The sequence below is a fragment of the Somniosus microcephalus genome, chromosome 22 (assembly GCF_052327205.1).
Source record: "Somniosus microcephalus isolate GS21.2 chromosome 22, FLI_Smic_1.0, whole genome shotgun sequence".
Lineage (NCBI taxonomy): Eukaryota > Metazoa > Chordata > Chondrichthyes > Squaliformes > Somniosidae > Somniosus > Somniosus microcephalus.
Window position 1 is genome coordinate 36,290,589 of NC_141008.1, and position 27,569 is coordinate 36,318,157.

The 27,569-nt window shown below is 45.8% G+C and overlaps 1 protein-coding gene across 1 annotated transcript in view; it reads right to left on the reverse strand.

Annotated features, from left to right (window-relative positions):
• Positions 1–8,961: 8,961 nt before the first annotated feature.
• The window catches only part of galnt17 (polypeptide N-acetylgalactosaminyltransferase 17), a 553,078-nt gene continuing 534,470 nt past the window's right edge, over positions 8,962–27,569 (reverse strand). The window contains exons 10-11 of the mRNA XM_085964471.1: positions 13,957–14,124; positions 8,962–10,172 (exon numbers count right to left, since the gene is read on the reverse strand). Of these exons, the coding sequence (XP_085820597.1) occupies positions 10,029–10,172; positions 13,957–14,124 (312 nt within the window). The 3' untranslated portion in view covers positions 8,962–10,028. The remainder of the gene's footprint in view (positions 10,173–13,956; positions 14,125–27,569) is intronic.

Below are 27,569 nucleotides of genomic sequence, written 5' to 3' on the forward strand. Positions count from 1 at the left end.
GTGGGAGACCAGGTAATGGTCAGGAACTATGCCCGCGTAGGGGCGTTCGAGCCACTGTACATGGGGCCTTATAACATCGTAGATAAGGCGAACCCATGGTATATGCGGTGAGACTCCCGAAACGCATGAAACGGTATCACATCAACCAGTGCAAGTTGTTTAAACCCGTGGAGGGGAAAACAAAGGCAAGGAGAAACCAGGGCACGATAATGAGCCTGGTGGATGCGGGTCTTCCTCCCATGGTGTGGGACGATCATGATGACCCAGAGGACGGGGCAGTAAGGAGAAGCAGTCAGGTCCCACGGCCTAGGGTGCCGTGGATGCCTCCCTACTTGCCGACCATGAGCCGCAAGAGGCCCCGGCTGGAGAGCTTTTAACCGAGGGCACTCGATAACGCGGAACAAACTATAAATATATGTAAATAACGAAAGCCAGACCTGTGGAGGAAAAACCTCTCACAGAGCGGTGTTGCTTTGTCTGTTTGTCTTAATATAGAAATCAGAAGAAACCGGAGAAGTAAGATGGCGACAACCCTTGGACTGAGCATGTTCATAGTTCTGGTTGGAACAGGACACATGGAGAGAGGAGACACCGAGGTGTCCTTCCTCTACAGCTGCACAGGAGGAAACGGACCCACCGTGACACAGGGGGGTAGGACAGGGGACACGGACGGGATGGCTGCATACTTCCATGAGGGAAAGTGGCCGGGGTGGTTGGGGTCGAATTCGACTAGATACTAAACCACACCGGTTTCATATTTGGGGAAGCATCCATACCGTGTCCCAAGCTGCAGATCACAGCCACACGGGTTAGGGCGACTGAGGGGAAGCACGTTTGTTTAAAATGTGAGGGACACATTCCCTTGGGACGGTGGTGGTGGTTGAGAAAGTTGGACCAGGCCAAGGGTAACAGATCCGCGGACAGGGAGAGACTGGGGGACGACACGTACCAACAGATTACGGGGACGAATGGGGGAGTGGAAGTGTGCTGGAACAAGTGGTGGAAGGAGGAGCAGGGCATTTATGTGTGTGTGTGTGGGGGTCGGAACGGATTTGCCCGACAGGTGTGTTGATTGTCTTTTCGCGGCAATGGCAAGACTCCGGGGCCGGGATCGGAGTTTGGACTCCTGCATGATCCCAGACCCGCTCAACACAGTAAATGCCACAGAACTCGTTGCACAAGAGAGGAAGCCCCTGCCCACAGCCCCCACAGGCACAGGGAACAGAGATTAGGTGTCCTGCCACCACACCACGACCGAGAAACGGGTTAGTGTTGGTCCCGACCGGAAAGATCTTGTATCATGATGTACATTATGAGGTAACATCGGTCATTTTGAATTTGACCCGAGTGCAGCTGCCCCGGTGGTGTCCGGCAGAAATAGAGAGGCTTTACGAGACCTTGTTGAAAGTGATGCTCCGCCAGTTTTATGAGCGAAGTTACGGGGATGAGAGTCGGGAAGGGTTAAATACATTTAATACGCACAGTCGCGTTGGTTCGGGGAGACAGAGGAGAGGGGTGTTCAACGATGCTGCCACAGCGTTCAGCACAGGAACGTCTCTGATAAACAGTTTGGACGATGCACAGCTGCAGATGCAGGTCAACACTCCAAGGGATCAGCTGCGAAAGATACTGGGGGAGGGTAATGAGCTGGAGGGGTCAGAGTTACGGGAGGACCAGGCTATGACCATACATTTAAAGGAGGTCATAGCCGAACTAGAGGCACACACTCAGACGATCAATAGTTTGATCAGGGAGGATCGGAATGCATCGGCACAGGCAGCTAGAAATTATGCGTGTGTGTTGTACGGTGCGTGGTTGCTGAATGAAGAGCGCAGTAATTTGGAGGACCTACAGCAAGGTCGCGTCCCTTCGTGGGTCAGCAACCGGCACCTCACTGCACTCAGCCCGTATGAGAATCTGATGAGCCCGTGTCAACTCCGGCTGGCCTCAGAGGCCTACCTGGTTCCAGTTGATTGTGGCCAGTCCAACCACACAGTAATGGAGATTGTACTCCGGATGCCGGTAATGGGCAGGTCACAGCGGCCAACACCGGTATATCGGGTAGAAAACATTGGCGTTCTGAGGAACGGGGTGTACATGCGGCATAATGGGGCCCCGCTGTTCGTAATAAAGTGGGAGCATGCCATGACCGGCACTGACCTCAAGGGGTGCCACAGCAGGGGCGCGCACGTGGTGTTGTGTCCCCAGCACCTGAATGCGTTTGATCGACGAGTGTGTGGGTTTGAATCGGAAAGTGCAGAGCCCATCAAATGCACCATGGAGGTGATGGCCCAGGGCCACGTTCCACCCCAGATAGCATACGCAAGCAACGGGACGTACTACGTCATGACGAGTGTGGACCAGTATCGGTTACACCGCAACACTTGGTGCCCTGTCGCCGACAAAACTTTCTGCTTCAAACCCCACACAGAGGTTCAAGTGGTGCAAGAGCGCATCATCCCCATTTCAGATTTCACCACGGTACACCTCACGGTGAACGACACGGTACAGGACCTGCAGCAATAGGTAACACGGTTCAGGTATGAAATCCCTCCTCTGCCCGAACACCTCACAAAACTAATAAAGAAAGTTGAACTCTCTCAAAAACACTTCTACACCCTCGAACAACGGAACAGGGAAACGGGGGAAGAAATAAAAGAAATGGCTTCCCCGCCCTGGTGGGACTTTGGCTTGAATGTTGAGATCCCTCCATGGATCCGAATAGTTTCACACACAATATTGGTAGTACAACTAATCATGGTGTTGTATCTGTTAAAAGTTATCCTGTAAAAGGAGAAGGAAAGCACTCCGAAATCGTTGGGAGGCTCTAATAAAAGGGAGTTGTACTGCCTGTAAATATGGCGAATTGAATTGTTATAAGGAAGGGGACTCCAGGTGTAATTGATAAGTAATGTATGGTTTGGTTGAGACCCACAATGCGCCTCCTGCAGCAGAAGATGATGAAATCCGTGATATTTCTGGTTTTGGTGACAAAATATCAAAGGGCGGAATGTAGCACCAGCTTTCTGGCCATTTTTATGAATCATATTTTATATCCAAAACTCTTAAGAAAGAAGTGTACTGTTGGGCAAGCTTGTGGGAGTGGCTTAGGGAATAGGATTACAAGCCAGGCTAACCTGACTAAGGTGTGGTGTGGAGATGCCGGTGTTGGACTGGGGTAGACAAATGTAAGAAGTCACACAACACCAGGTTATAGTCCAACAGTTTTATTTGAAATCACAAGCTTTCGGAGCGCTGCTCCTTCGTCAGGTGAAGTGGAGAGATGCATAAAGACACAGCTTATATAGTCAGAGAATAATGCCAGATGATTACAGGTAATCTTTCTAACTGCCATTTATCACACCTCAGCAGAGAGATAATCACAGCAATCAAAGGTGTGAATGGTGTCCAAACAGGTTAGTCAGGAAAACACTATATCAAAGAAAAATGAGGTGGGGTCACAAGGGGTCAAATGTTGCAGATGCTGGGGTCTGTATGAAAAACAAAAAACAGACAAAATTTTTTTTTTGCTGGAAATCACAGCAGGTCCAGCCGCATCTGTGTAGAGAGAACAAGCCAATGACGACTCGAGTCTGGATGACCCTATGTCATGTAGCATGACATGAACCCAAGATCCTGGTTGAGGCCGTCCTCATGAGTGCGGAACTTGGCTATCAGTTTCTGCTCTACGATTTTGTGTTGTCGTGTGTCTCGAAGGCCGCCTTGGAGAATGCTTACCCGAAGATCGGAGGCTGAATGTCCTTGACTGCTGAAGTGTTCCCCGACTCGGAGGGAACACTCCTGCCTGGCGATTGTTGCGTGGTGTCCGTTCATCCGTTGTCGCAGTGTCTGCATGGTCTCGCCGATGTACCATGCTCCGGGGCATCCTTTCCTGCAACGTATGAGGTAGACAACGTTGGCCGAGTCACATGAGTATGTACCATGTACCTGATGGGTGGTGTCCTCACGTGTGATGATGGTATCTGTGTTGATGATCTGGCATGTCTTGCAGAGGTTGCCGTGGCAGGGTTGTGTGGTGTTGTGGTCGCTGTTCTCCTGAAAGCTGGGTAATTTGCTGCGAACGATGGTCTGTTTGAGGTTAGGCGGCTGTTTGAAGGCGAGTAGTGGAGGCGTGGGGATGGCCTTAGCGAGGTGTTCGTCATCATCAATGACATGTTGAAGGCTGCGAAGAACATGGCTTAGTTTCTCCGCTCCGGGGAAGTACTGGACGACGAAGGGTACTCTGTTGGTTGTGTCCCGTGTTTGTCTTCTGAGGAGGTCTATGCGATTTTTTGCTGTGGCCCATCGGAACTGTCGATCGACAAGTCGAGCGTCATATCCCATTCTTACCATTTGTAGGTGTTCATCGCGTTCCTCCTTGTCTGAGCAGGTCCTGTGTATTTGCAGGGCTTGTCCATAGGGGATGGCTTCTTTAACGTGGTTAGGGTGGAAGCTGGAGAAGTGGAGCATCCTGAGGTTGTCCGTGGACTTGCGGTAGAGTGAAGTGCTGAGGTGTCCGTCTTTGATGGAGATTCGTGTGTCCAAGAATGAAACCAATTCTGAGGAGTAGTCCATGGTGAGTTTGATGGTGGGATGGAACTTGTTGATGTTATCGTGCAGTCTTTTCCGTGATTCTTCGCCATGGGTACATAGGAAGAAAATGTCGTCGATGTATCTGGTGTATAGTGTTGGTTGGAGGTCCTGTGCAGCGAAGAAGTCTTGCTCGAACTTGTGCATGAAGATGTTGGCATATTGGGGTGCGAATTTGGTCCCCATGGCTGTTCCATGTGTTTGGGTAAAGAACTGGCTGTCGAAGGTGAAGACATTATGGTCAAGGATGAAGTGGATGAGTTGTAGGATGGCGTCTGGAGATTGGCTGTTGTTGGTGTTGAGTACTGAGGCTGTCGCAGCGATGCTGTCATCGTGGGGGATACTGGTGTAGAGTGCCGAGACGTCCATCGTGGCGATGAGTGTTCCTGGTTCAACTGGTCCGTGGGTGCTGAGTTTCTGTAAGAAGTCTGTAGTGTCGCGACAGAAGCTGGGGGTTCCCTGTACGATGGGTTTCAGGAGGCCCTTGACGTATCCAGAGAGGTTCTCACACAGGGTTCTGTTGCCTGATACGATAGGACGTCCGGGTGTGTTGGTTTTGTGTATCTTTGGGAGGCAGTAGAAGTCTCCCACGTGGGGAGTACGTGGGATGAGAGCGCGTAGGATGCTTTGAAGGTCGGGATCGAAGGTCTTGATCAGTCTGTTGAGTTGGCGGGTGTGTTCTTTGGTCGGATCTGCGATCGACAGTTCCGACGGGCCACAGCAAAAAATCGCATAGACCTCCTCATAAGACAAACATGGGACACAACCAACAGAGTACCCTTTGTCATCCAGTACTTCCCCAGAGCGGCGAAACTACACCATGTTCTTCACAGCCTTCAACATGTCATCGATGATGACGAACACCTCGCTAAGGCCATCCCCACGCCTCTACTACTCGCCTTCAAACAGCCGCCTAACCTCAAACAGACCATCGTTCGCAGCAAATTACCCAGCTTTCAGGAGAACAGCGACCACGACACCACACAACCCTGCCACGGCAACCTCTGCAAGACATGCCAGATCATCAACACAGATACCATCATCACACGTGAGGACACCACCCAGGTACATGGTACATACTCATGTGACTCAGCCAACGTTGTCTACCTCATACGTTGCAGGAAAGGATGCCCCGGAGCATGGTACATCGGCGAGACCATGCAGACACTGCGACAATGGATGAACGGACACCGCGCAACAATCGCCAGGCAGGAGTGTTCCCTCCCAGTCGGGAAACACTTCAGCAGTCAAGGACATTCAGCCTCCGATCTTCGGTTAAGCATTCTCCAAGGCGGCCTTCGAGACACACAACGCAAAATCATAGAGCAGAAACTGATAGCCAAGTTCCGCACTCATGGGGACGGCCTCAACCGGGATCTTGGGTTCACGTCACGCTACATGTAACCCCACCTGACGTAGGGTCATCCAGACTCGAGTCGTCGTTGGCTTGTTCTCTCTACACAGATGCGGCTGGACCTGCTGTGATTTCCAGCAAAAAAAAAATTTTTGTCTGTTTTTTGTTTTTCATACAGATCCCAGCATCTGCAACATTTGACCCCTTGTGACCCCACCTCATTGTTCTTTGATATAATGTTTTCCTGACTAACCTCTTTGGACACCATTCACTCCTTTGATTGCTGTGATTATCTCTCTGCCGAGGTGTGATAAATGGCAGTTAGAAAGATTACCTGTAATCATCTGGCATTATTCTCCGGCTATATAAGCTGTGTCTTTATGCATCTCTCCACTTCACCTGACAAAGGAGCAGCGCTCCGAAAGCTTGTGATTTCAAATAAAACTGTTGAACTGTAACCTGGTGTTGCGTGACTTCTTACATCTAAGGTGCATTCATATGCAAACGGCCATCTCACACTGACAGGCTGGGTGAAAGGGAACCCAGGCCGATTGACGTCATCACCATCTAACATGATTACTGGGAACAATACCCAGAGAGGTAACTCAGAGACACTATGCCCTTACATCAATAAAGCACAGTCCCAACCGAAACTGGTGGAAGTTAGGAGATGGCCAAGGCCATTGTGTTCCAGGAGATAAGCCAGTTAAGCAAGTTTGGTTTGAGATTGAAACCCATTACCTGCTAATGGGGGCCATCAACTCAGGAAATGACAGACATCCAGTAATCAGCACTCATTGTCTCTCCAGGTGCCAGGCCGGGGAGCGGGGAAATGGAATATTATTTTTCACAAAGATTTCAAAGGTCACGAGCCACTCCAGGCCACAGGGGCGTCCAGACAGATCACCTGAGTCAATACATCGATCAGTATTGGCAGGAGGAAAAGGCGATGGGTTTTGGGTATATAAGGAGCCATTCGGGGGCTGCTCTCTCTCTCTCTCTCTCTTCTCCTTGGCATGAATCTACAGCGAGTCTCCCGAGTGGGGCTCAGCTCGACGGAACACCTCCAGAAGCTGAACGCTGCTCTTCATCCCTCATCAACGGACCTCAACTCAAACTGGAACTTGGATACCGCGTCGGCTGTATGGAACCAGGACCGAGACGTACAGGAAGCTGCAAGCAAGACAACGGGCAATTGGGGTGAGCATATTGCCTGCGCCTACACATCCACAAGACCACTTAGCTGTGTGAGGGGGTGATTGTAAGTCCCAACCAAAGCTTAGAGGGGTTTAGTGCTGGGGTCCTGTGTTAGTTTATTTCACGGAGGGGGGGGGGTTCTTTTATTAGCCCATGATAATTTAGCATGGTATGGCTTGTTGGACAAGCCACGGTTGTATTGTTTTGTACTGTTACGAGTGTTATTGTTAATCCTATTAAACACAATAAGGTTGAGCTCAAACGGGTGTCCGAGTCTGATCTGTTCATATAATCCCTATTGTCCAAAACTTGTAGTAAGAGATGTGTTTTCGGTGCGCTCGAGAAAACCACTTAGAGATGAGCGCATAATCCAGGCTGACACTCCAGTGCATGCAATACTGAGGGAGTGCTGCACTGTTGGTGCTGCCATCTTTCAGATGAGACATTAAACTGAGGCCCCATCTCAGGTGGACGTAAAAGATCCCATGGCACTACTCAAAGCAGAACAGGGGATTTCAACTAGTGTCCTGGTCAACATTTATTCCTCAAACAATACCTAAAACAGATGATCTGGGAGCTTGCTGTGCACAAATTGGTTGCGGCATTTCCTACATTACAACATTTCAAAAGCACTTAATTTGTTGTTAAAGCGGTTTGGGATGTCCTGCGATCATGAAAGGCACTCTATAAATGCAAGTCTTTTTTGACTGGTGTGCTGGGATATTGTAGAAAGATCATAAGTGAGCAGCGGCAGGTATTGCCTTTTTTAGGCAGTAATGCACTGCAGACTGACTGATGTTATTGTTGTCTCTACTGGCTCCCTGGAATGAGCTCAAGACAAAAGACTTCCAGACGGTTTTCACCTTGACTGCCGTTGGTAGCTCTGTGTCTGCCCTGGAATGTGGCTGCAGGTTCTCCTGCAGCATGTTACACAGGTCTGTCACTCCTTCCTTGATGAATCAAACTCTTCGAAGGCGTTTCTTCACTATCTGGTTGCAGGGTGATGGTGGGTAGATGCCCTCTTCCTACGAAGATGCTTCAGTTCATTAGCATCCAAACGTGCTTGTTTTTCTTCTTCCTCCTCCTCCGTCTCCAAGTAACACATATAAAAAGGGAATCCAAATGGTATACCCATTGTGCTGAGGGGATGATGGGATCAGAGAACTTCCCAGCTCTCTTCGCAGCATCTGCCCACAGCGTAGCTCTACTGCAGTAGCAAACTTTACAAGTTTTCTAAACTCAATGTCAAAAAAAGATGTCTGACTTCCTATTGGGGCCTGTTTGCTTAAGCTACTGAGCATTTGAAATGCAGTATTGATAAGCAGACTACGGAGTTTATATGGTTGCTCTTAGCACATAACTTGTGGCCAATGGAAATGAATGAAACGCAGGTCTTAATCATGCCACTTTAATGCCTTTTAAATTTAATTTGAATTGGAATGGCTGTTTCAGGTGCATTGACTTGAAGTGACTGGAAGTGTGTGTGAGGTGCAAATAAGGTGGAAACCAGGGGCAAGGGGTTTTGCCCTTATTGCCTCTGTATTATGCCCCGGAAATAGGTGGATATGGGAGGTAATGCAGTGGAAAGCCACCCCCCAGTAAAACATTTCCCACAAATCCTTGGTGTCGGTGATGCTGTGCGCAGTCCTATAGCAGGTCCCAGACCTGAAACTTTGTTTCTCTCTCCACGGATGCTGCCTGGCCTGCTGAGTATTTCCAGCATTTTCTGTTGTTATTTCAGATTTCCAGCATCCGCAGTATTTTGCTACTATACTTGTAGTGGTGTTTTGCAGGGCTTTTGAGTTAATCCTTTCCAACTGTTTTATATCTTTTAGTGGCTCTGCCACATTTTTATTTCACTATACAGCAACATACACAGACAGTAAATGCAATATTGATACAAGCAAATTCCTGACAATGATATTTGGAAATTTGTACCATGACCCAGTTGGCTGCGGATGCAGTCAATCCTAATGTATGCCATGTTTCTGTCCCTTTTGATCTATGGCATACAGGGTTCCACTTCATTCAATTCTGGTCTCTGTTTCATTCTTACCCTTTTTTTTCTTTGCAAAGTGATTCTGGTAATAAGAGGGTCCAATGATGATGTTTGACAAGTTTTCATCATTTAAAAAAAAAATCCATATGTGTTTATCAAGTTGAGAAACTGGTGCTGTAAAACAGTGAGAACTTTGAGAGCAGGTTTAGCGTAGCTAGATACATTGCAGAACTCTCCACTCCTGCATTGACCCAACAAAGTACCATAACTCCAATTGCATCAATGCTGTATTTCCATTCAATACACCTTATGGCATTTCTAGTAGATGTATATTAGTACCAATGCTTGATGACTAAGTAGTGCCAAATGTGAAGGCAGTTTAGCACTTATGGATTCATGCACATCAAGATGACAATGCCCAAGCTCAGATCATACAACCTTCAAAAGGCTGAGTGTCAACATGAAAATCAAAATAAAACAAAAAAATGACAAATGATTGTCGAGAGGTAATAGCAGTACTCAATTCATTTAGCTCCACATATCAATGGTTAGCTTTGACCAAAGCATTTTAAAGTGTGTACTATTCAATTTTTAAACACAGAGAATCTTTTAATTTATTGAACAGATATTTCCCAACAGACATTTTCATTTGATAATATATAACATTCAATAAAATTGTATTCATTTTTTTTAAAACCACAAAATAAAAATAAAATAAAAACCCTGGCCTGAAGACATAATCCAGTTTGGATTTACGTTAATCACCCGAATGATGTTGGAGGCATGAGACTGCTCCCATGTCCAAGCCTATCAGAATAGCGTTTTAAAGTTTCTAGTCTATTGCAGTACAAAGAAATCCAGCTTCCTTTGCATCGTGCTAGCCCAGCACTAGGTTACTTGCTTCAAGACATTTTTAATTGTCCATTTTTGTCCTGAGCATTGCTGCAAAACCAACTCCACCCCAAAGTCAGTTTTTTTGCCATTTTCCACCTCCAAGCAGCGACCAGTTTCCAGGTTAAGGATTGATCCATTCTGAGGAGACACAAGAGGAGCTCAAATATCAGTGCTGACAGTTGCAATAAACCTGGAATTTTTTAAAATTAATAATAATGTCTACTTAACTGATCCCAACCTCAAGAATGGATCTCGCCCTCACTGAAAAAGTTTGAGTTTATTAATTTCTCACCTTATGGTTGGCTGAGACTGTAAATTGGAGTTAAATTATATGCTTCTTTTTATACTGTATAACATTAGATTGAGACTGGTGACAATCATTTCATTTAAGACCTCTGCAGCTATCAGGGAGAATGGACTTTCATCCTGTCAACAGCACTGCCACCATCCACAGGAAGTCCGATGCTGCATCCATGTGAGAATATCAATGTAGCGTCTGGCAAGAGCCAAGGAGTCAGAAAGGTTCATCTCCTGGCGAAGCCTTGAAAATTCCTATATTTTGTGAATTGCAACTATCATATTAGGCTGCATTGAATCCCCCTCCCCCCCAGCAAGTTTCGGATTAAATCACGAGTTTTCTATCACAGTCCAAAGATGTGCGGGTTAGGTTGATTGGCCATGATAAAAATTGACCATTAGTGTTAGGGGGGATTAAATACGTGGGGTTACGGGGATAGGGCTTGGATGGGATGGCTGTCGGTGTAGGGACCGGGTGCTAGGGTTTGGATGATCAGCCATGATCTCGTTGAATGGCGGAGCAGGCTCGAAGGGCCGAATGGCCTACTCCTGCTCCTATCTTCTATGTCTATGTTAATCAGTTCCCATGGTTACCTTTTCAATAAAGGTTGCCGGAGAAGAAATCATTAAAGGTACAACTTTTAAAATAATATTATTTGTCACAATTCTATGAGTAACCTCTTTTTTTTATAACTAGAATAAAGTTGCCTTTGATGTAAAGCAGCTGACTGGGTTCTATAAATTAAGTGGTAACTAGGAAAGGCCCTGCAGTCCATTTAGCTGCTCCCAAAAAGCAAATATCCCTCATTTTCTACTTTCTTCCAATGGGTCGGATCTTGCTGGAGCAGGGCTTGTTATAGTTGGACATTTTTCTGTATCCTTCAGCTCAAAATTGTTTTGCGCTGTAAGTTGAGGAAGTGCGAACTGCTAATGGTGCGACGAGGGCAACCGGGCATCTGGGACCTTAGTGAACAGCAGGACCAATAGTCTATCTCCTTAACCAATGAGATTTAAAGATTGCGAAAGAAACAGAGGAATGGCAGAGAAGGAAATAGGGTGAATTACAGTCAAATCAGGAATAGAAAGAGAAATAAAGAGAGGGAAAGAAAGATTGGATTAAGAGAGAGAAAAAAGAGACAGAAATAAAAAGTAAAAAAAAAAATTAATTTAAAATTTGACATTTTAAAAATCTCTAAGAACAATTTACCACCTGAAGGAATGAGACTCCACAGTTTAAATTGTTAGATTTCTGGGCCAGAGAATTTCTGGGCACTGCATTAACAATTATCACATTGTTAAAAAGCTAATTATGTTCTCAATGACCAGACTTAACTTTCTGTGGCGAGTTTAATGGGCAATTAATTTGCAAATCCAACAAGTTGTTAAAAATAGCAGGGCTCAGGGCAAGATGCTGTTTGTGTGTAACTCTTAATTCCCTTTGCTGGCCAATTTGCACATTAATAATGGTGTTCGTTGTTAACACACCATTATTTTTCCAGCAAGATCCTGCCAATTGTCTATTTAATTCTCCCTTAAATTTTGCTACACAATCTGCCTCCACTGCTTCCCTGGGCAGACCATTCCACAGATTCACTACCTTCTGTGTACAGTAGTTAAATCAAAACTGCCTCTGCACCTTCCCTCTAAGCTTGAACCATGCCCCTTGGTTCCACAGTTTGTGGCGATCTCAGGCATATTACTGGAGTTTATGGAATTTATATATTCCCAATGGGATTTTATACTTGAATAATTAAGCCATTTTTTTCTCCACTGTAAACAGTCCCAGGTTCTTCAACCTACCTCATAGCTCAGATGCCTTAACCTAGGTAGCAGTTTGGTTACCCAACCTGTGTCATTGTTGAACCATGTATTTGTGATACCTATTATATAGCCTCTTTCTCCAGTGTAATATTTACAGATTTTTACCTATCTTGCCTAGAAGGGATTTTAGTTTAATTCATGTTATGAAGTTTAATTCAGCTTACAATGAGTTAACTTTTTTTAGAGGGACTAGCCATTCAGAATATTGTTTGGGTCCTGGGTGGAATACTAGACAGGCCAGTTGTTATAACTGCAATAAACTGTTTACTTGTGCATATTGTGTCAGTATTAAGGGATAATAGGGTCTCAGTGAGCACATCCCAATGCAGTTTGCACCCCAATGGTAAAATGGGGTTTTGTTCCATACATCTGGTTGGGTGGGGAGGAGGATTAGCTGTACAGACAATGTAAGTGCTGTGAGCTTCCACATCACTGGGGGAATGTTTCATTCAAGGAGCTAGTTTTAATTGGCATCTTGACAGATCAATCCTCATGACATAAGAGTTGAGGGTGGGGTCAGAGCCAAGGATAGTTCCTCTCACTCTCTCGCTTTCCCGTTCTTTCTTTTCTCTCTGGAGATGGCAGACTGAGGCAGCCAGAGCCAGAGAGAGATCTCACTCTCTAGTCAGTCAGGGAGATTGAGAGGCTACAGGCCTAGGTATGAACATGAATGACCTGTAACAGAGGAAGTTACAGATCAGGTAGTCTCGGGACAGTTAGTTTGTAAGTGAGTTCTGCCTAGAAAGTGGAAAAGTCACATATTTTATTGTTTTTACATGGCATGAGGAGAGGTAGGAAATAGATGTATCTCACTGGAAAATGTTATTCTGTTCATTCATACATTTCATGTAAAATAAACCAGTTTGTTGGTTTACAATTGGCTTCAATTGCTTATCAGTACACTTTTTGAAAAGACATGGGAATGCATGTGATTGTAAGGGTGAAAGATCATTGTATTCAATGCATGCAACAAAGTGTCTATTGTTAGGATTCCTGGATCACACTATTGTTTAACTAGCTATTGGATAGTGAAGATGCGCTCCAGATTGTAGAGGGCACGCGGCCCACTTAAGTGAGAGACCAGTGATGTTGAACCCAAGAAAATATCTACTCTAGACCCATGCAAGCAAGGACCTCAAAGTTTCAAAGTTTATTCCTAAGACTTCTAGCATTGCTATTTTAAACTTTCAGGTATCCATTTCCTCACTCCCTAGATTGATGTGGTCAGTTATTTTGTCATTACTTTCTCATGTGCCGGCACTTGAACTGTTATCTACCAGCCCTTGCTATCTACCATAACATCCAGCTTCTTTATCTTTCCTGCCTACACAGGTCACACTTCCCTCATTCTATTTGCCCCTCCCTCTGTCTTATTAGATTGGAAAGTCAGGATAGGTTAAAAAAAAAAAAGGGCAAAAGCCAGAGGTGTACCAGAATCAATTATTTTTAACTGGTTAATGTTCAAAGGGGTTCTGATGGGTAAGACCACAGAGCCAAATTTCCAAATGAGCATTTTTGGCACAAAGCCTTGCTCAACGAGAGCGCATATCAGAAAATCACAGGTGTGCGCCCCACATATGGACAGATGATTGCGGGATTGTGCCCATGATTTCCCAATACCCAATTCCAGGTGCGGTTCCACATTCAGAAACAGGCATTTAGAAAATTGGCCCTTGTAGTGTTAGCATCTATGTTCTTTCAGAAGAGGAGTTGAGACGCTGGTTGAGAGGTTCATATTTTTGCAATGCTTCAGTGATTGAGGGAGAAAATCCCAATGAAGGAGCGCTTCAACCTAACCACTAACCTGCACAAAGCGCCAGGACTTCTGGTAAACATTTTTCACTTTTTCACAATCTAGAAGCTGAGGAAATCGGCTTTTCTTGTTGTCCACCAGGCAGCGTGTATCTGGCAGCAGAATAGTAGACCCCAGGGATCCGAGATACAGATATCTCTCTTTCGTATACCTCACCAGCTGAAAAAAAGAAGCACATAACAACTGCTTATTCCAGTAGCAAAAGGAGGATGCACTGTTCATTAGCAACGTACGTACATTTCATTCTGAATAGATAACCTAAAACACAAAACCCCCGCACAGCTCAGTGAGACGGCCCTATGGTTTGCTGAGCCAAATAGAACAGGAAGGTCTGTCGAGTTAGCTGATCACAGCAGGGCCAGCGTACAGGAGCACTACAATTGACCTCAATATAAGCTGCTAAGATAGGGAGAGAAAAATTAGTCATGTTCCAACTTCTGATTGCTATCCAACGACCCCTGCTTGGTTGAGGAAAGGATCAAGCTTGGGTGTGATAACCCAGTGTTGCATAGTCTGCCAATACTCACTGTCAAGGTTCTCATGTGAATAATGGTCACAGGCAAGGTATTGGAGTGGACCCAGCACCTGTGCAATGATATCTTAGCGAGGGGCAATGGATTCGGGGGAGAGGGAAGAAAATGGCCACATGTTTTTTAGGATAAATAAAATTCTCTTCTAATCCCTACTTTCTGGTTCATAAGATTACAATGCCACAAGATAGATCTGGATGACGAAGATTATTGACCCAACTTAGCTCATCCATGCTGAAAAAACTTATGGGAGATAAATTTAACTCGTGACCATTCATGTTGTGCCTGAAAAATGGGTGGTCAGGAGCTAAAAATCAGGTGTGCACCTCGGCTGCCCGACTGATGCCATATTCATGCGAGCCTGTAAAAGGGCGAGTGGCCTGCTCGCCTAAAACAAGCATGAAGCTTCTTTACAATGGAAATCAGGGTCCAACGCTGGTTGTACGACCCCCATTGCAAGATTCAGGTACAAATGGGTAGAGCTTGCCTAGTTGTACCAGGTCTTGAACGGCCAAACCAGTAGTCCTTAAAGGGACCATTGGAGCTACTCCAAAAAAAAAAGCCACAAAATGTTTATCAACACCGAGTGCGGCTGCCAGCCTGGGTTCTTCTCTCTTGGCTTCGCCTCCTCCCCAGGACCTACCTGTGGGCCGGCTTTACGTTGCAGCTGGCCAGAGTTCATCAGGCTCCGACCAGCAAGTTGCATTGGGAGGCCCGTTTGGCAGCTGCAGGTTGCTGCTTCCATTCTACTGAGACCCAATGCCCAGTCTGGCTCAGGCCTTAGATCGGCAGAGACCAGCACGCCAAGCAATCTCTTTACAGATGGTGGACTGGATAAGCATTCTTACCAATATGAACTAAAAAACAATTTTATTTATGAGATAGATGAACGATAGATGATCAGTTTTATACAGTGAGATATATTTTTCCCTACACTACTTGTTGATATATAAAGCGGTAATACATTTCACTTCCTTTCTAAATAAGGGCCCAAAAACTGAAGACCACTTACTAGCTTTACTTAGCCAAACTGTTTTAGCCTTTTAGATCACAGATAGCCTATTGGCTGCTGGCTGCGAAATTCACACATACTCCGACTACTGATTTTTCTTCTGAGAACTGCTAACATTAATCTGTGAGATGAAAGTCTCTGCCCTCAAGCTGTCAAACACAGTGGGCCCCTGTTCCCTTTTCAAAGGAATCAGAAATAACTGAGGATCAAAGTCTACCCCCAGGTATCCTACAGTGTTTGACCAGGGGGGCTCCCAGAAGTCTGGCTGGTCGCACGCCGTGCTGTACGGAGGCTATGGGATAACAGGGCCAACGACAATAGCATACCATGTTTGAGATTGTAAATAACAGCCCCCACCCCACCCAATTCCAATTCAAATGCTTTATTGGCATGAAAGTTTACAGAGAACCATATTGCCCCCCCGAGTGATTAATCAATGAAACTTCTGAAAAGTCTTGCTCCTCCCTCATACAACTGTCTGATCTCTTGTGCTAGCTGACTTTGTTTGGTCTTTAGGAGTGAACCTGTTGCAGGCTATTTTTGATTTTAAAGCAGCACAAGTTAAAAATGCAACAACAAAAAAATCAATTTTGCCACAGTGCTTAACACTGAAACAGCATAAGCTGCGCTCAGTTAACCTTTCAGTACCACACATACAATCACTTCGAGAATTCATTATCAGCCGATCTCTGCAGTGTACATGACTTGACATTAGAGGGCAGCAATGGAGCATATTACACTGAGGTAACGTCTGCCCTCTGTACAAAGTTTCATGCTAATACATTCTTTACCTCAAGAATTGCAGCTAGTTACCTGATAAATAAGGTACATTTAGTGCTGTAGAAGTACATCATGTTGAGACACTTTATCTACAATTATCATTGCTTTTTTAAACCTATATGATCATTCTAAAATGTCCAAACTGGGTGCAGTAGATTTTCCCTCTATCTGCATTTTTTTGAGATTTATACAAACATGTGCGGCACCGTGTTACAACAAAAAATTGTTGTCAAGTGTTTGTGATGCATTTGAGAATAGTAGAGATGTGAGAGATAAGCCACCACCTCCAATGCATACATGGTGTATCAGGCGTCACTGTATAAGATCTGATGTTATACTGGTACAGGGCAGCATAAGAGGCAGTCCGAGGAATATTATGGAGGTATTGTTGAATATTCAACTTTGGTGGGAGCACAAAATGGGCAGTAGTTCATTAGCCACCCAAACATACACCCCGCCCAATTTTCCTGCCCATTGACTTGAATAGAAAGGATAATCGGGTGTGGTGTATTAAGGGCTGCCCATCCACTACCATTCATTTGATCAAATGGGATCTTCCACTACCGACTTCCTCCTCGCATGTTCATAATAACAACTTGCATTTCTTTAGCATTCCTCAAGTACTAGCACATCAGAATTAATATATCTTATAAAACTACAATTCTGATTTCCCCATGCTCCTCCTTTTTGCATACGCATTTTTCAAGTAATTACTCTCATAAAATTGAGAGGAAGCATAGCCACTGAATGGACTGTCTTCCTTTGCACCTGTTACAGCGTGAAGTAGCAGTCACTCAAATGTAAATCATCTTCAATGCTCCTGAACAATATACCTTTAGTTGAGCCTCAGAATGACAGCCATTCCCCAACACTGAAGGTAGGTGACATTTCTACTTTATATCCCATTTAGCTCTATACATTGGTGTTTCTCCCCAGTGTCCTGGACAATATTTATCCCTCAACCAACACCTCTAAAACAGGTTATCTGGTCATTATCACATCGCTGTTTGTGGGACCTTGCTGTGCACAAATTGACTGCCGTGTTTACGGACATACAAATTGTTAGGCTGAAAGAGACCAGCTGTCCATCAAGCCTGCCCCACACGCATGATAGCCGGACTATCATGACTAGACACTTCCCCCTCACCCACCGGGTCCCCCTCCACCCCTGCCACACTCGCTCCCTTCCTCCTTACAGCCATGGGAGAACAAACCCAAGGCTAATAAGGGAAAAAATACTTTGGCATATTCCTCTCCGACACAGGTGATCAACACCAGTCCAGGAGATCACATGAACCAAGTGTTCTCTAGAAAGACACTTACCTTCTATTTGATGTGATCTCTGCCCCAGTCAAGAACCGATCTAGTTCCGTCTTGAAGGCAGGCAGAGAGTCAGCACCCACCGCACCAGCCAGCAACACATTCCAGAGGCTCGCCACTCTCTGGGAAATTAAGAACCGCCTAACACCCAGTCTATTCCTACTTAAACATATGTCCCCTGGTCCTCCCAACATGTTAAACTGGAATAATCTATCAATAGGCACGCTATCCAACCCTTTAATTATTTATAGACCTCTATCAGGTTGCCTCTAAGCCTACGCTGCTTTAAAGTAAATAAACCAAGGTCCTTAAGCCTGTCTGAGTACAGTATCTGAGGCCCTTTAAGCTTGGAATCATTCTTGTAGTTCTCCTCTGGACCTTTATATCACCCACCATGTGGGGGGACCAACACTGGGCCCAGTACTTCAGGTGCAGTCTGACCAATGACCTGTAGAGAATGGTCTCCTTTGTTTCACACATTACAACAGTGATTACACTTGAACAGTACTTCATTGGCTGTAAAGCGCTTTGGGACGTCCTGAGGTCATGAAAGGCGATATATAAATGCAACTTCTTTCTTCCTTTATATCCTTGTAGTTTTTCTGAGCGAGATAAATAAATCAATGCCAATTGGGCCTGCACTGAATTGAGAAGCCTTAATTAATTTACATGAGACTTTTATAATAATGATATGATCATCCATAAGTTAAATCGGTGTTGAGGAAGGTCAGCCAATGTTTTATGCAACATGGATGGCAAATGGAATGACTGTGGTTTAAACAAATGACAAAAAAAATCAAACATTCAGCTCCTGTGCTTTTGTGAAGCTTTTCAACGACTGCTCTGTTCCACGTTTACAGCAACAATGATACAATCTGCTCGAATGACATTGCCTAGGTGTTAAGCCATTTCAAATAAAATGGCTGTTCTAAAACAGCAGACAGAGCAATGGCACAGGCACATGTCTGATAATATCAACACCCATTGTGAAGTTATAGGCCACAAAAATCCACAAGGCCACTTACGTCGTTGTTGCACACTTGAGCTGAGACCTGTTGCCGTTGGTCCTCTCCAGCACAAAACCCCATTAATTAATTAAAAAGAAATAGTAAGCTTTGCACCTTCCATCTGTGTAACTGAGGAATGGGATCATGCTGTTTAGATGGACGCGTCTGTAGATATTGTGCCCATAAAGTATACTCAGTTAGGGAGTCAGTGATTTCAGGATAAGAAGGAAGATGAAGTGGGGTGGGAGGAGGCTCGTGTGGAGCATAAACACTAGCATGGACCTGTTGGGCTGAACGGCATGTTCCTGTGTTGTTAATACTCTATAACTATGTACCTATGTATGTAATTTGTGGGGTCAGCTCATTTAATTCTCCCTTGGTGGTTCTCTAGCACATTTCCCAAGTAACATGGGAGTGGTGTGCTAGAAGGCCTTGTAAATTGGGAATGCAGCTTTTAAAAAGCCGAGACTGGCTGCAGATTTCAGCAGCAGGCAGGGGAAGCAGTAGGTAAGAAGGAGAGTGTTTGGCAATAGTATGTTGACTTTCTCCTTTCTCCAGAGGGTACTCACTGTTGCTGGGGTAATGTTCTAACACTGCCGGCAGCCCTCAGTACCACACGTAAGTGTCCATTCTTCATATGGGAACCTAGATAGCGAATGCTGACCGGCTATTCCACTGAAGGGGCGTCACAGCCAAACCTGCCCCTGTCTTCACCAAACTTCCACACTTTCTATTCAGCGCATAGGGCAGTAACCCCTTGCTGATAGTCCCCTCTGTATCCCTGGGGCATAGAGGTCAATTATAGAACCCCAAAATGATACCCCGGTTAAGATTAGCTAAATCAGCAAAGGCCTGGAATTGAATTGAGGCCCTTGCCAGTCTGTAGGCCTCAGTACAGCACAGGGTGGTACAGTTGCCCATCTTGCCATTGGGGAAGCTAAGAATGGATCCTTTACTAATTAACTACAGTTGCCATACCTAGTGATGTTCCACATTCTCCTCACAAACGACATCCACACAGACAGTATCTGCTGCCTCCTCAATGCAGCAGAGTGCTCTTGTGGTGAAGCTAGAGAGGCAATGGTTGCTATTCTCTCTCTCTGAGTGAGATCTCTCCACTATTACAAGACACTTCACCACGCGGTCTCATTGAAAACTGTTTAAACTGATCCCAGCTTGGGAGGCACATTCACAAAGAAGATAGATCAAACTTCAAGGGCCCAACTGTTTTAGGGCTGTTTGAAAAGCAGGATTGCAATGCTATAAGCAGCATTATTATTAATCCATTAAAAAGCTCCGTATGTAAGTGAAATTACTGGTATCGATCACCTCCATTTTGTAATTCTCGTGGATATAGAATTGGGATCATCTTTATGAAAATAAACTACACAAGCCATTTCACTTCCTATCTCACATCCATTTAATTGTTAACGAGTTCATTAAGTGAACAGTATCATTGTTGTGGAGCGCAGTCTCTGAGAGCTTTGAGTGTGTGTGGCTACCGATTTATTTTTATTCCTACATCTGGGACCCATCAGTTTTTAAACAGTACGAGCTCCAGCTCCAGTGAAACCTCCTGCAACCTTCCATGTACTAAAAGCCTCTATACGACTAGCCGATGCCAACTGTCCCATCAGCTTCTCATAAGATCTTTTTTATGAATTACCCTTGACTTACAGCACACGTGCAAGGAAGAAAAGGCTAAAGTACAATGAAGATAGGTTAAGTTTCCATTACATTTACTGCAGAGAGACATCCTGTTACATTGCATTAAATGCCAATCTTAAAGGCCCTGAATGGGCTGAAATGATGCTCGTGTGCCCGTTTGGTGGATGCAGAAATCCAAAGGCAGGGGCCTTGTTTTGGATTTGCTCTTCCCCAGGCTTTCCAATGGGCTTGTGCTGGTCCATGGAACAAGCCTCATTAGGGCCACTAGTTTTAGGGAGGGTTGAGCAGCTCTGTATCTACCTCAGGATTCACCAGCTTCTCTGGAGCAGCAGCATGCCCGGCCAATCCACCAACAGTTACTTATCTTTCTGAAAAACTGGAAGCTTCCCAACACAAGAATTCTTGTACCAAGCTCTCCATGACTGGCACACCAAGCTCACATAACCTTATGACCTCTTCTATACCTCACCCACTATAAATGCACCTCCACTCATATGCACAAGTAGAAGGGGCCAATGACACAAAGAGACACTTAATGTCAAGTTAAGGTATAAATGTGACAAACTTATTGTAATGTTATCTTATATCGTAGTATTAAGAGGCTTACGAGAAGATATCGTTGAGTACTCTTTATTAGGTCTTGAGTAGTACCGCCACATGGCCAAGATGGCTTCCTATTTATCCGACTGCCGTCAAGCAGCTGTCTTTACTACAGCTACTGTCAAGCAGCTGTCTTTACTACAGCTACAGTTATCTGTACATCTTCCCCCTCAACGATGACATAAACAGTAAACACCATAACATAACATAACACATAGAACACATATTAACAACATATAAAAACAGTCAGTGTAACTACTATTAATTACTATTAACAACATGTAAAAACTGTCAGTGTAACTATACCTTGCAATAACTACCGGTACATATAAACACTACCCACACCCAGAAGTCCATTAGCTGTTTACAGTCTTTCCCTTGTCTACAGGTCGAGTCTAACGACAGGCTTTCTGGTGCGCTGTGACCTGCGTAGCTGAGTGGGTATTTGCTGGGCCAACGCAGTTGTGTCCATTAAGTTCATGTCTGTACCACACGGATCCCTTGTCTCATTGTCACCCCTGTGTACTTCATCACTTTGTGGCATTGCCCTCATCTCCTCGTCACTCTGTCGGATTTCCATCATCAGCTCATCCTCTCTGTCCTCCTGCGGCTGATAGGTCTCGGTGGTTTTCAGTAGGTGCCTCCTGTTTCTGCGATACACATTGCCATTTTCTGTCATGACACTGTATGACCTGGGGGCAACCTGTTGTAGAACGGTGGCTCTTTGATTCCATGACCCAGGCCCTTCAATGCGAACTACATCCTTCTCCTGTAGAGGCACTAGTGCAGTGGCTGTGCGGTCATGGAGCGTTTTTTGTTTCCGTTGAAGTTTCCGGGCCTTGTCTGCCCATACCTCATCTCTGTGATCAGGTGTGACATGCCTGGGAAGTCGAGTACGGATTTTGTGACCCAGTAAGAGCTCAGCTGGAGACTTGCCACTTTCCAGCGGGGCCGCCCTGTACGACATCATGGCCAGATATGGGTCAGTGTTGCTGTGTGCTGCTTTCTTTAATAGTCTTTTCACAATCTGCACCCCCTTCTCCGCTTTTCCATTGGCTTGAGGGTAGAGCGGGCTGGAGGTTACATGCTTAAACTCATACTCTGTAGCAAACGACTGAAACTGATGACTGGCATAGGGAGAGCCATTATCAGAGACCAGAGTTAGAGGGATGCCCTGCCTGGAAAAGATTGACTTCAGGTGAGTTAGCACAGCTCTTGACGTGGTGCTGGGTAGGAGAGCAATCTCAGGATAATTAGAGTAATAATCAATAGCTAACAAATAGTCTTTTCCTTCGTAGTGAAAAATATCAATTCCTACCTTTTCCCAAGGTTGTGATGGGAGCTCTGTGGTAATGAGGGGCTCTTTTGTTTGCTTGTAGTGATACTCCTGACATGTAGCACACTCACTGATCATCTGGTCAATATCAGAGTTCATATTTGGCCAGTAGAGTGCCTCACGTGCTCTCCTTTTTGACTTTTCCACACCCAGGTGCCCTTCATGTATCCTGTTAAGCATTTCTCGTCGCATAGAGATGGGCACTACAATCCTGTTACACTTAAGCAGTAGTCCATTGACCACAGAATGCTCAGACTGAATATGATGATATTGTTTACATGACCCTTTCTTCCAACCCTCTTGAAGATTTCTCATCACTTTCCTCAGAACAGGGTCCTTTGATGTCTCTGTGGCTATCTTTGATAGTTGTTCCTGTGAGGCGGGCAATGCTGCATAGACCATATCCACATGAAGGTCCACATCCTCTTCTGTTTCACTGTTTTGTGTGGCACGAGGCGCAGCCCTGGATAGTATATCTGCAATGAATATTTGTGTCCCTGGCACATATGTGAGCTCAAAATCATAACATTGTAGTCTCATCATTAGGCGCTGTATCCGTGATGACTTGTCACACAGGTTCTTTTTTGCGATCCCTAGCAGTGGCTTATGGTCAGTTTCTAGGATAACCTTGGGAAGTCCATAGATGTAGGTATGAAATTTTTCACACCCAAATGCCAAGCCCAGGCACTCCTTCTCTATTTGTGCATACCGGCACTCTGTAGCCGTCATGGAGCGTGACGCATATGCCACTGGTCGCCATTCTCCTTCATCTTCCTTTAGAAGGACAGCCCCTAATCCATCCTTAGAGGCATCTGTGGACACTTTTGTCCTCTTTCCAGGGCAGAAGAACTTCAGTAGGGGTTCACTTGCTAGAATGTGTAGCAGCCCCTTCCATTCATTCTCATGTTCATGTCCCCATTGGAACTCTGTCTCTTGGTGCAGCAGTTTTCTCAAGTGAGCGGTTTTCACTGCCAGATTTGGAATGAATTTCCCTAGGTAATTTAACCATGCCAAGGGCCCGCTGAACCCCTTTCTTGTCCTTCGGTTTTTCCATGTCATGTATGGCCTTTACCTTTGACTTGTCTGGCTGAATCCCTTCTGCAGAAATCTTGTCCCCGAGGAATGTGATTTCATTGACGCTGAACTGACATTTGACTTTATTTAGTTTGAGTCCATACTGCCGTATCCTCTGAAGTGTTTTTTCCAGTCTGGTGTCGTGCTCTCCCTGAGTGGAGCCCCATACTACCAGTTCATCCACGTACACCCGCACACCATCCAGGCCCTCGATGATTTGCTCCATTGCTCTGTGGAAGATTTCTGGGGCAGAGCTAATGTCGAAGGGCAGGCGCTGGTAAGAGTATCAACCAAACGGGGTGTTAAAGGTGCACGGCTTAGTACAATCTTCATCAAGTTTCAGCTGCCAGAATCCATGCGAGGCTTCCATCTTGGAGAAGAATTTTGCTCCTGTCATTTCGCTGACTATTTCCTCTCTCTTTGGGATTTGATAGTGCTCTCTTTTTATATTAGCGTTAAGGTCCTTAGGATCCATGCAGACACGCAATTTATGTCTTTTTTGAATTGACGCAAACCATGGAATTTACCCAGTCAGTCGGTTCCTCAGTCTTCTTTATGACACCTAGTCCCTCCATGCGGTCTAGCTCTTTCCGCAGTTTCTCACGGAGGGCCACCGGAACTCTCCTGGGTGCATGAATCACAGGTTGTGCGTCATCTCTCAGTTTGATGGAGTATGTAAAGGGCAGTGCTTCGAAACCCTGAAATACATCCGCGTACTTGTGTGTTATAGCATCATGCTTTATATTTGTACTGTCTTGGGGGGCACTCTGCACACAGTTCAGTTCATTAATAGTACAGACTCGTTTTACCAAGCCCAAATCCACACATGCCTTATCCCCCAACAGTGACTCATGTCCTTCAGGCACTATAACAAACGTCAATGGGTGAATGCGATTTTTTACCTTAAAATTTAGCCTACACGTTCCTTTTGTTTCAATACTTTGTCCATTGTACGCCTTCAAAGCCACTGTCTTGTTCAGTATTTTTGGTCTCACTTTGAGATTCCGTGCATCACTCCAGCTTATGAGGTTTGCTTTAGCACCTGTATCTAGCTTGAGGGGAACAATGGTGCCATTTACCAGCAAGGGGGCTATCCTAACTTCAGTCTTTAGTCCTACGGAATTTCCATATCATTACCCTGTTTTAAGTCATTTTGCACCATTCCAACATACAAAGTCTCCGATTCCGTGTCTTCAGTCTCAATAGCATGCACTGTCTTTTTACCTTCGGTTTTCTCTTCCCAAAAGCACATTTTAGCAAAGTGATTCCTGCCTTTACATTTTGCGCAGTTCTTCCCATAAGCCGGACACTGTCTTGCCACGTGTCTATTGCCGCACCATCTGCAATCGTATGGTGTCATAGTCCTGAACTCCGTGCGCCCTCTTGTGTCCCTTCTGTGTACTACATCCACTGGTAGGTTGTCCAGTCCTAGCGCTCTCACGCCCGTTGCTGTAGTTCTCCCATCGAATTTTTGCATGTGCATGGCTGAGAGTTCACTAGCATGACATATTTTTACTGCAGCATCCAAAGTTAAGTCATTGTCCCTAAGCATTCTCTCCCTCACCTTCTTGTCAAGTATTCCGAAAACGACCTGATCACGTATCATCGATTCCTTCAAGTCTCCAAAATTACATGTTTGTGCTTTTGTTTTTAAGTCCGTCAGAAAAACATCAAAGGATTCTCCTTGCTTTTGCCCGCGGGAGCGAAAAACAAATCTCTCGAACGTTTCATTCTTTTTAGGTGTGCAGTATTTATCGAACAAATCTATCACCTTGTCCAGATCATTTTTGTCACCTTCAGCTGCGAACGTAAATGTATTATACAGCTCAATTGCCTGCAAGCCAGCCACTGTTAGCAACAAAGCTACCTTACGTGTTCCAGAGCTAGTCGTGGCGTCGATCGCTGTGAGGTAGAGAAGAAAGCGTTGTTTGAATTCGCACCAATTTTCGTCCAGATTTCCTTCAAGTTGCAGGCTAGTCGGTGGTTTTATCCCTTCCATTGTTGTGGTATGCCCGTATCGTGCGTTCTATAAATCCTGGTACCATGTAATGTTATCTTATATCGTAGTATTAAGAGGCTTACGAGTAGATATCGTTGAGTACTCTTTATTAGGTCTTGAGTCAGTGCCAGCTCGTGTAGTACCGCCGCATGGCCAAGATGGCTTCCTATTTATCCGACTGCCGTCAAGCAGCTGTCTTTACTACAGCTACTGTCAAGCAGCTAGTTATCTGTACACTTATTGATGTAAAATAAATGCTTCTTGAGTGGTCTACTTTTCTACTCCTGGTACTTTCGCTTGGTGACAATGTATGGTGAGAGCCTGTTAATCATTATCCTAGTGCTTCCTCTAGGTGCTACTGTAGTGGGAGAAGGTAATGAAGTAGCTGGCTGCTGGGAGTGGCTTATTATCTTCTTCAGCAGGGTCAAAGGTTATCCCTGCAACAATAGGCACCACTTATAAGAACATAAGAATTAGGAGCAGGAGTAGGCCATACGGCCCCTCGAGCCTGCTCCGCCATTCAATAAGATCACGGCTGATCTTCGACCTCAACTCCACTTTCCCACCTGATCCCCATATCCCTTGATTCCCCTAGAGTCCAAAAATCTATCTATCTCAGCCTTGAATATACTCAATGACTGAGTATCCTCAGCCCTTTGGGGTAGAGAATTTCAAAGATTCATATCTGAGTGAAGAAATTTCTCCTCATCTCAGTCTTAAATGGCCAACCCCTTATCTTGAGACTATGCCCGCTAGTTCTGGACTCTCCAGCCAGGGGAAACAACCTCTCAGCATCTACCTTGTCAATCCCCCTCAGAATCTTATATGTTTCAATGAGATCACCTCTCATTCTTCTAAACTCCAGAGTATAGGCTCAATCTACTCAATCTCTCCTCATAGGACAATCCTCTCATCCCAGGAATCAATCTAGTGAACATTCGTTGCACCGCCTCTAAGGCAAGTATGTCCTTCCTCAGATAAGGAGACCAAAACTGTGCACAGTACTCCAGGTGTGGTCTCACCAAGGCCCTGTACAATTGTAGTAAGACTTCCTGGCCTAGAAATTCGGTGGAGCCCCAAACGGGGCGCCAAGCTGGCTTGGGCGCCGGAATTACTGCTGCGAACAGAGCTGTTGAGCCCGCCAGAAATTCAGTTTGAGCGTCCCAAGAGGGACGCGGGGCGCTGCTCGAGGCACTCCGCGACCCTCTTGGGGCGCTGAAACTGAATATCGCAGCGCAACGTGCTGCAGTGCCACACGCTGCGGCACGGCACGCTGCGGTACTGCAGGCCTTCCGCCCCTTCTTAAGGGGGAGGGGCCTGCACCAGTGCGATGACCAATCGCGAGTGCCGGCAAAAGAGCCCGGCACCAAGGAGAAGTGCCGGGCTCTCGGGACACAGCCGGCACTGCCCCGGGGGAATCAGGAGGCTGGGGACGGAGGTGCTGGCAGGCGGCCACCGAAAAAAATGGCCGCCCCGCACCTCCACCTTAATTTGCGCCACTACCGCCACAGGTAGGCCCCGTGAACCGGGCGCGATTTGCGACCGGCGTTACAGAGGCGGGCGCAACCAAATATTGCGATCGGGGCGGTAGCGAGGCGCTGCACACACCGATGATGTCATCGGTGGCGGCGCAGCGCTACAGGCTAACGCCGCCATCAGCGCCTCGCTAAATATCGCAGGAGGCGTGGCCAGTGGTGCAAAAGCCACTGAGTGCCCTCTTTAGGCGCTAACTGGTGGCGCAGCCCACCGAATTTCTAGGCCCCTTACTCTTGTACTCCAACCCCCTTCCTTGCAATAAGTGACAACATGCCATTTGCCTCCCTAATTGCTTGCTGTACCTGCATACTAACTCTCGGTGTTTCCTTGTCCCGCTGTGGGTGCTGCTCGCCTTCTGGTTCTTCGTGAGCCCTTTGAGCCGAGCAACTGGGTGGCTTGGAAGATGAGTTGCCTTGACAGACAACTTCCTTATCTCTGCCATGTGCCCTTGCTTGCCATGCCACAGCTGTTGGGTACTCCCTCAGCATATTTCACCATCTGCGTGGGGCACACAGCGGAGCTACTGTGAAGTTGCAGAAGCCCTGCGTTTAGTCTTGTCCAGACAATTCTACCAACAAAACCAACTCAAGGAGACTGGAGCCCCAGGTAGCTGCTTCTGAGAGAACCCACAGCTGTACTTAGAACCTCTGTTAAGATGCGGAGTGGGGGTGGGGTGGCTCCCCTGTAGATGCCCCTGGAGGTCCATGTGCTCCAGGATGGAATGTAATTCTACGCTGCAATG